This window comes from Cynoglossus semilaevis, unplaced genomic scaffold (assembly GCF_000523025.1).
Source record: "Cynoglossus semilaevis isolate Cse_v1.0 unplaced genomic scaffold, Cse_v1.0 scaffold1636, whole genome shotgun sequence".
Classification (NCBI taxonomy): domain Eukaryota; kingdom Metazoa; phylum Chordata; class Actinopteri; order Pleuronectiformes; family Cynoglossidae; genus Cynoglossus; species Cynoglossus semilaevis.
Genome location: NW_007585148.1, coordinates 1 through 10,119, shown reverse-complemented (window position 1 = coordinate 10,119; position 10,119 = coordinate 1). Strand labels below are relative to the sequence as shown.

The 10,119-nt window shown below is 40.1% G+C and overlaps 1 protein-coding gene across 1 annotated transcript; it reads right to left on the bottom strand.

Moving 5' to 3' along the window:
• LOC103398905 (versican core protein-like) lies at positions 1–10,113 on the bottom strand. Its single transcript, XM_008337659.3, has 8 exons — positions 6,148–10,113; positions 5,930–6,043; positions 5,708–5,821; positions 4,459–4,617; positions 4,247–4,329; positions 2,084–2,228; positions 1,807–1,989; positions 1–1,710 (listed from the first exon to the last, which is right to left on the bottom strand). Exons 1-8 carry the CDS (start codon positions 9,506–9,508, stop codon positions 1,556–1,558), a joined length of 4,314 nt encoding a protein of 1,437 aa, XP_008335881.1. The 5' UTR covers positions 9,509–10,113; the 3' UTR covers positions 1–1,555.
• Positions 10,114–10,119: the final 6 nt, after the last annotated feature.

Genomic DNA, 10,119 nt, shown 5'->3' with positions numbered 1-10,119 from the left:
CAGGGAACATGTTTGTTTTTCTTTTTTTAAAAAAATCAACAAACATCCAAGACATTCACATTGTAAAATAATACAAAAAATGCTATAAATATGATATTATGTGCACATGAAGGCTGAAACACACACATTCACAGGTGGACTAAAAACATATCTCCATTTACAAATGGCTGTAGATTCACACTCACAGCCATTCACATGTAAGTATTTGGTTAACAGAACAGAACATTATTATTGCAGCCGTTGGGGCCCTCTATGATCTTTGGTCCACTGTTTATGGCATTCCAGATGTGAAAAAGTGGCAAAGTTAATTGTGTTATTAGGAAATATTTCATCTTCAATGTAGCTCATTGAGACAGTCTGTGGTTGTGGCTTGTTTTCCTGTTGAATACATATGAACAGCACTGCTGGGCTGAATGACAGCATCTTATTTCACTTGTAGGTACTGAACCAAGTAAAACTGTCACAAGCAGCTTGAAAACAAATAACGTATCTCTGTCTAAAAAAACGTTACGTTCAAGTCTCTACGAGTGTTTCACAAAAAAATACATTCTCTTGGTTGGCTGATTCTTTTTAACTATTAAAAACATTAAAACACTTAGCTGAAGCACAGCAGCAATAGATGACAGACTTTGTGAAATGATGCACATACACAGGCAAAACATATAACTGACTTGACACTTTCCATTCTTTCAACTTGAAACAAGGATGAAGATTGTCTTCCTTTGCAGGAAAAAGCAGGGAAATTAAATTGAAATGTCATTTGTTAAAATTCCTGTACATAAAGACTTTCTCTGCTAACATACAGTAAAAGGCTCTTAAGGAAAGATACTTTCTTGGTGCTTTGAAAGTTGCTGCTTCAAAAAAAGGTGCTCCAGCAGTTCACTGAACAAATCCTGCTCAGACGTTCGTCTATTGTTAATGTGGAATGCAAATAAATACCACTAGAAAAAAAAGACATCAACATATAGTTTTTCACTCATGTAATGTATGTAAATTTGTACCAAAAATGTGCCTTAGTTCCATGACGACAATCATCTCTTTTGACAATGCATACATTTCTTGAAGGCATACGGCAGATTAAAAACAGCAACAACAACATGACCCATTCCTTTACGTTTTTATAAGAGCTATAATTTCATAAGAGTGCTCAAAGATTAAGGAACACTTGGGATTATTTTCAAAAGCACAATTGGTTCACAAAGGCCTGAAGCATCAGTCGTGAATGTATGGCTTCATAAACTCAGGAAAAATAAAAAATGTCCACAGTTTTTTCTAAGCAAAACTGATGAGAATATTGTCTGTTTCCAGTAGCCAGCTGAAAGTGTTTAATATACACTGACACTGCTGTGACACAGAGCCAGTTATTAAAACAAAGTGACGTGTCAACATCTCTTGAAAAGGCACTTCATAAGATGATTCCCTCGTTGTCCCACATACTGGGAGCCTACAGGTTATCCTGTACATAGGTTTCTTCTCTTTTTACTTTTCATTTAAATTTTTTTCTTCCTATTTTCAGACCATTGTTAGCAGTGCGGGTTTTAAGAAGAAGCCTCAATTACAGCTTCCTCTGCTTGTGTCCAGTCCTTTCCCTCCTCCCTCTGTAGCGCTGAGGACGATAGTTGATGGCGTCCTCCGGCCTTTTGAAGTTGTTAACACTGTAGAGGCTTCTGTGCTCATGTCGTCTGACAAAGGGTCTCTGATAGCTCGATGCTACAAGTTAACAAAAAAACCCACAAACGTTAGCTCCAAAATATGTAAATTAGTAAATGTAGCCTGAAAAAGGTAACTATTGTAAATAGAACTTACGGGTTATGCATGTAATTTTAGGAACATCCCATCGTCCATCACCACGGCAACGGATAGTTGGTACATGCCTCTGAATGTAGCCTGTCTGACACTGGTACCGCACCAGTGAGTTGATCTCGTACCTCTCACGTTTTTTTCCAAAGGTGCGTGCGTTGGCCACCAGAGGGGGCTGGTTGCAAGCCACTACAAAACACGGAGCAGAACATTTAAATGATGCGTTAAATGTAACTTAAATGGGTATATGTTTAACAATGAGACATTTGCTGGGTGTTCTTACCTGTGCCCTTCTTGCAGGTGAATGTAAGGTGGTAGTTACAGGGAATGTCATTCCACTGACCGTCCTCATGCCAGATCATCACCACACAGTCCTCGCCAGAAGAGAAGAAGCTGTCTGGCTGGTTTGGTCTCCAGTTTTCATATTGCTAAAATCAGAAAAGTAACCAAGATGCATACATTTAAATTTGAGTGTGTTTCCTTCATTTATTAACCTGTTGAAATTTGTTGTATTTTCTACAGATTCTATATTTTACACATCTAATGAATAAGTGAAGATACTTGAACTCTTCTTTTTGTCCTCCTGCCTGTCGAATAAAGATTTTGGTGCATATTTATAGAGTTATTAGTAGCATTTTAAACAACTGGGTTTGTATTATTTTTATCTAATATATAGATTAACACAATTCTTCACATGTAAAACCATTAACAAGAAATTTGGTGCTGTCCTGTGTAAGCAGCAGTTTTCTGTCACTGTATTATTATAAATGGCCACAAGAGGGAGCAGCAAACCCAAATTCAGCAGTAAAGCTTTTAAAAAACACTTAAGTATATGGCCTAATCCTTCTCTGGGTGAGAAGGACATCCCAGAAGTCTTTGCCTGATGTTGGGTAAACGCTGGACTGTTCACCAGGGCCACACACAGAGACAGACAACCATTCACACTCACAGTCTAACAGAATGTGCCGTTGACATAATAATTCCCAATCTGTAGTTTTACGGCCTGTGGAGAGAAAACTGGAATACACTGCACCTATGCTTACATTGCCCCTTAATGAAATACCTGATGTCACCTTTGAAACATGACTGTGATTCACGTGTGTTTGGGTACTGGTGGTTTTATGTTGACAGACAAACACAAGTGTTATGTCATTTAACCTCACACTGTGCATACCATTCATTACAGACTGTATGTAACACTGCACACATGAAGAATTCCTGTAGCACACAGATGTACATTCGTACAGGTAAACGGTATATACACAGCTGTAGCACTTTAATAGATGATCCTTGTGGTCTTTCAGCACATCCTGGGTTCAAACAGTTTCTTCAAAGCTGTGACCCCCACAATCACTCACTCCTCCAATCATTCCCAGAGGCTCTGCGCCCCCCTCAATACAGTTACCACCCACACACACTCACACAAACATACACACACAGACAGACACTGGCTTCCTGCTGGGCTGACTTCACACTAACAAAAACTTGAGCCATCAACTACAGAGCAGGTCAACATCCTTGTCAGAATAATCAAACAAGCTTCCATCACCTTCAAACAAACATACATCGAATATCCAATATCAAAAAAGATGATACAAAATACTATTTTAGTTCAACAGTGTTACCATTTAACCCCCTGGAGTGACGATCCCCCACAGAGGGATCCCCCACCTTGCCCTGCTTCTGTCCAGTTTGTTTCTCTTTGTGACCCTGGGCACAGAGGCTGTCCATCTGTGTCTTCCTGTATGATGGATTTTACCCCTGGGTGGCTGCCTCCTGGCTCTATTACCTAATGTGTGCGGGGGTCAAAGTAGGTCCATACCTGTCTACGCCTGCCAACCTCCCCTCCACACAAGTATTGCTCACACCTTCATCACCACTTCATCTCTCAGCTGAGTTAGTATCTCCATAGGCGGTCACCCTGCTTATCTTTGAACCCCCGAGCTCTTTCCATCCTTCTGCTATCTCTGGCCCTGCTGGATTAACTTTGAAGTGAGGACATCACTCTGTACAATACGTAGGGACCTAATAATTAGCCACTTTCCTGCCTTGAGAATTAGCCTTGGGCAACAGTAACCACAACTACTCTTATAACACACTCTTGTGCTGTTTTATAAACATGTCGGTGCATTTTTCCTTCCAGAAAATCTCTTTTGTGCTACACTTGACATCTTTGCTTTCACTCCAAGACACAAGAGCAGCAGAGAACTAATTCAAGTTGGCTGACAGCATGCTCTGTGTGATACTTTTCAACGGCAGTCTCCCACAAGTGTGTGTGAGTGTGACATACAGAGGAGGAGTATGTCATGAGAAAGTCACCACAGCCCTTTAAAAGACCAACTCCCCAGATGACTGTGTCTGTCACTGGCATCACTTCCAAATATTTGCGACAGCTCCTGTCCCATGTTTGTCAAGACAAAAATACCAAGAAAGAGTGCTATCTTACCACAGGGCTGCCATCAGTCCAGCGGAAGTCATTGTCAAACATCTTATCATTTAGACCAATCCACTGGTAGTCCTGTCCAAGGCCTGTCACACGGGGCAAGAGAGGGTGAGACAGAGCAGATGACATTTCTCTTTAGAGCAGTTCAGTTACAGGACGTATAGGCAAAAATATACCTTTTAAAATTTAAAAAAGCTTCACAAGCTTCAACTTACGGTTGACAAATTGTTGCTCCTCATGGGAAAGGATGCTGGTGAGATGAGCGCCTTGCATACGACACTCCCTTTCTGCTGTATCCCAGTTTTTCCTCTGGGGCATGTACTTATAGCAGTGGCCCTGGAACTTGTGCCAGCCATAATCGCATGTTTCTGTATCTGAAGGTGAAAAAAAAAGATAGATGGGCTTGAAATCAGCCTTTTATATCATGTAGCTGTTTTTTACTTCAATCCCTAAATTATATTGACATCATCAACTAAAAATACTGTAATTTAAGACAATTGGTTCAATTTGTGTAAAAAAAACCCCAAAAGTAAAAATCTTAATAATAAATAATAGCTTCATTACTTAAATGTGATATTAATGTGCCTAAATGGACAATTATTCTTACTTTAAACACAACAATACATTAACAATCCACAGAAATTGCTAATCTCAGTTCAGTACTGTGTGAGATTACTAATAGATAACACCCAGGCAGTCTTTTTTTCTGGGTGCTACCCTTCAAGTTACATTTCCTCAATTTATTTTGGCAAAGCACAGCAAGACAGCAGCTGCGCTGAAATACACAGATTGGGTGTGATGCACCAATGAGGAATCTTGACAAAATTGAGGGTGTAGAGCCAGAACTCCGCCTAAGTTCAACACACTTGGGATGAGAAAAGGTTAACACTGTGAATTCTAGTATGCCATGTAAAAAAGTCATAAAGAAAAAAAAAGAGCACCACACCTAAAATACAGTGTACTCGATTTGACCTTTGAACTGTAACAACTATTTATATATTGATGTAGGCTCATTTTGGTACATTCCCTTTAGGTTCTGCTTCATTAAAATGCAAATGTCCATAACAACCATTTAAATTAGATAGACGAAAGTGATTTAATTTTTTTCAATCAGCATCTGGTTAAGATGAACACACGTCTACATAACATACAGCTCTTTTAATATAGAAAATTAGATAAATCCATAGAAATTACGGATGTATTGTCTTGTTTTTTACTTATGTCTTCAATATAACTACTAGCTGTCGATTTTTATTGTAGGTAGCATGGGTAGTTGATCTTGGATTGTGACTGTTGAGGTAGCTCTATCTTTGGCATTGGCCACTTGGCAAAATATTGTGTAAACCATCAGGTAATGTTAAGGATAAAGGTAAGCATTAATTCTTACCAGCACTTAAAAGAAGTTTACTATTCAGCAAACAATGAAATGGGTTTAAAATCTAGATGAAATCATTTGAAACCTACCTTCTTCACAAAACAGTCCCGAGTAGCTGGAGAGGCACACACATGTGAAGGAAGCTATGCCATCAACACATGTACCGCCATTCCGGCAAGGGTTAGACTGGCATTCATCCATATCTGGGTTTGAAAGACAGACAATGTTTGACACCTTAAGTTGGTAAATTCTCAAGTGTTAAATAACAGACAGATATTGTGAAAGGAAAGTTCTGGGGCACAATTTCCTACCTGTCTCACACTGATAACCTGTGTAACCAGGAGCACAACTACACGTAGGGAGACCACTGACTTTGTGGCAGGTTCCCCCATTCAGACAAACGTCAACGGTACAGGAGTGAAGGCCTGTGAAAAGTTATATAAATATATAATTTTACTGACTGACATACATTTCTCTTTGACCTACAATACCTCCTCTATCTAGAGGAAGTAGAAAAAAGAAAACTTACCTGGAATTTCAACTGGTTCGCCAACAACAGTGTGTCCCAAATCCAGTTCTGCATCTGGTGTGACAGTTGTAACTTCCTCTTTCACCGGTGGCTGGACTTCAGTAAGTGATGAAGGTGTAGAGGCATCCTTTGAGGAAGATGATGAAGAAGTGGCCCCTAATGTTGACTCACTTTGTGTCTGAGCTACCAACGTAGTAAACTCTTTGTGGATCTCTGTTGGCATTTCAGTGCGAAGAGAGACATCTGTATTTTCTTCTTCATTGTCTTGATTACCTGAGGTGTTCTCAGTAGGGACATATTTCACAAATGAAGGTGTCGTAGCATCTGCCTTAAACACAGACTGTATTCCATCAATTGACAAAGACTGTTCTTTTTCTCTAATGTCAATGTTTGGTTTATGTGTGGTGAACATCTCACTAGAGGAGCTATCAGACTCAGAGCTGCTCTCAGGTCCAGAGCCTGATGTTGAAATGACATTGGCTGATGCAAATGGTAGTATGGTAACAGCTTCTGCAGCAACTGGTGGCTTTGTTGCATTTTCTTTTGAGCTGCTATCTGTGTCACCAGATAAATTCTGCTGGATTTGTGAAACAGATTCAAGCAAATTGAGGTTTGGTGCGTCATAATCTGGGGATGGATTATCTTCAATAATATAATCAAGAGGGTACTTTTTAGTAGGAGTTGGCTCAACAGATCCATCATCTGCTGCAGATGTTCCTGGTTCAGCCACAAGAGATGCAACAGCGTGAGTTGTTGATTTGGTGCTATGACTACGTTCATGACTTTCAAAACTAGGATTAGTTGTAGTAAGTGAGGCATCCTCGGACAAAAAGTCTGTGTTGGGATGGTGTGTTAGTGTGATTTCTGACTTTACTTGCTCAAAGGATTCCAGAGGAGTTGTCAGGCGATGAACAGGAGAACCTGTTGTGACAAACTGGACTATAACATCAGGCTGTGATGCTGACTGTGCTGATGTTGAAGGAACACTTGAAGTGGGATTAATGGAAATTAATGGATCTTCTGATGATTCACTCCCAGCGTTTTCTTTATCCAACATGCCTATCTGTAGGGATGGTGTAGTTTTTGGACTGCCACCCGTCTGAATTATAGGTGATGTTGATGATGTGTTTTGTGATGCCTGTTCTGTGCCTTCTTTACCAGTTGAAACTCTTATAGAAGCTACCAAAGGAACCTCAGTGCTAAAAAAAGATGAGTCAGTCTTTGATGGTTTTTTCTGTGTTGGCTTTGTAGTTAAATGTGTTCTTTCTTTCGGAGATTGTTCAGTTGAACTCTCAGAAGATATGTCAGTTTTGGATTCTTGCGTTGTGGTTTTCGTTCCAGAAGACTCTTTCTGCTCAGAGGCTGTCTGGTCACTAGGAGAGGTTCCAGCATGAGTTGATGTTTCCTGGGCTTTACTATCTGTGCTGTTGGTATAAGGTGAGGCGTCTTTATTTAAAGGAGCTTGAGTGGACTTATCTTCCAGCAATTTGGTTGATACATCAGTTTGGGGTATATCCGTATCGGGTACTTTAGATTGTGTTGTGGTGTGTGACTGGCCATTGCTGGTATCACTGGTTAGTTTCTTTGCTACTGCTTCACTGGACATTAGTGTATATGGGGTGTCAGTGACTGGAGGGGCCGTGGCTTTTGTGGACGAGGAACTTAAGGTGTCTTTGGTCATATCCAGTGTAGCTACCATAGCATTCAGAGATAATGTGACTGTGTCTTCACTGGATGTCTCCATTGTAGAAACGTGTTCTACAACCGATGATTTTGAGGTAGGCTGTGAATATTCAAAAGATGTAAAATCTAAATTTTCACCAGTTGCCGAGGATATTTTAGGTGAAGAGGTAAAGTAGGTGGGAGAAATACTTCCTGAACCATCTCCCTTTCCTGTTCCCTCAATTATTTGAGTCATTGTTATTCCTCCAGATTCTTCTGTCTGGATAGTTGGGCGAATTGAATATGCTTGAATAGAAAGCGTATTTCCATGAATGATGGAGTCATCTTTGGCTATGAGCTCAGCATTTGTCACCTCTTCAGTCATACTGTCGGTAACAGCAGAGAAGAGCTTATCTTCATCCTTCACATCGTCTGTAAATATGATGGCTGTGCTGGTTGATATTGACCTAGAAGCTAATGACTCGGAGGTATCAACAACAACAGAAGTGCTTTCTGCATCATGTGAGGAAACCCCTTCCGTAGATGTTGGTTTGACTGAAAGATGAGTTTCCGGTTCCCCTGTTGGTTTTCCAAATAAGATGCTTTCAGTCAACGGTGTGTATTTAGTGTGGCCCTCAGTTAATGGAATATGTGTAACTTTTTCAGACTTAGTAGGTGTGATAGTTGTCTGCTCTGTGTCAAAATTAGAAGTCATTGATATTATAATTCTCTCTGTGCTAAATATAGAAGAGACTGTGCTTATTGTACTGTCAGGTATCCCTGTGCTGTGCACAGCTGAAGATGTTCCTGTAGATAACTCAGAGTTCACGTCCAAATCCAAACTGCTCTGAATTGTAGAAGTTTCAAAAAATGTTTCTGTTGGTTCGGCTGATGTTTTATCAGAAGATACTGCAGTAAGTGATGTGTGGCTATCTAAATTGTTAGAGGACATGCTCAGAGAATCTAGAGCGACAGCCGTCTCAGTGATTATCATGTATGGAGATTGGATTGCAGAACTTATGACACCAGAGGTGCTTTTAGGATGATCTGCCCCATCTGCAACTGCAGTGAATGTGTTTAACGATGGGGTGACAAATTTAGTAAGCAACTCTTGACCAGAACCATCTGCACTTATCTCTAAATCATCTTCTAAACCAGAGGCTTCCATATCAATGTATGTGGACATCTGATTTGAAGTGACACTGGGGATGGCCATTGGCAGAGAAGTTTCAAATAAATATGGAATTCCTGCAGCTGTAGTTCGATCTGTCTCCCTTTCCCCCTCCGTTGCATTCAATGTTGTTATGAATAACATATTATCAGTGCTTGTAACAGAGGGAGCAGTTGATGCCATTTCATCTGTTGCAGCATTTTGTTTAATTTCTGTGTGCACTGGAGACAATGACAATGTCCTTAATATGGAAGAAACGGGGGTAGTGGCAAGATCATGCGATACCTCTGCATAATTCGGTAAGTCTGTAAAGGAAACAGTGCTGGTAGGATCACTAGTAATCCAATCACTAGCTGAGGATTCAACAAAAGAAAATTCAACGCTCGAGTTGATTTCATGATCAGAATGTACTGAGGGTATATTATTGGCTGTACTATACAATGGAGATTCTGAAATCATGGCAGGTTCTACAGAAGCACCTGCTCCATGTGTAATTAATGGGTTGCTTGTAGTGAAATAAGAAGACATAGCTTTTTCTGTTTTACTTTCTGCTTTATTATATTCAGAAGTTGGAATAAACTCTGTCTCATCACTAAAGGGACCTAAGAAACTTGTAGTTTCAGAGTTTAGAGTAGAAATATCTGTACTCTGTGAGCTGGAAATGACTACAGCCGCCTGGCTAGTGAATTTGGCTGTTTCACTGGTTGCTGTTAAGAAAGAAAATGGTGAAGATTGCTCTGACAAAACAATAGTTTGCCTTGTTGAAAGAACGTCTCCCGTGACAGTTATGGATGAGCTGGTTTCATTTTCATCAATTATTTGGACAGTTGAAGTTATAAGGTCTTTGTCTGAAACTGACTTATCTGATAATGGGGAAGAAGATGTTTTCCCTGATTCTACAGATGTTAAAAACTGACTAGAAAGAGTATGAGGAGTAGCTGTGTTTGATGACAGGGGGGGCACAGTGCTGAAAAACACTGGAGATGTAACTGTGGCAAAAGATAACGTCACATTAGGAATAATCCCTAAAACGGAAACTGCAAGAACACTTACTTTATCTTCAATATTACTTGTTTGGGGTGAAGGTGAGGTTGGGGAGACAGATGATGACCTTTCTGTAGCTGAAGATGCTGCAGTGA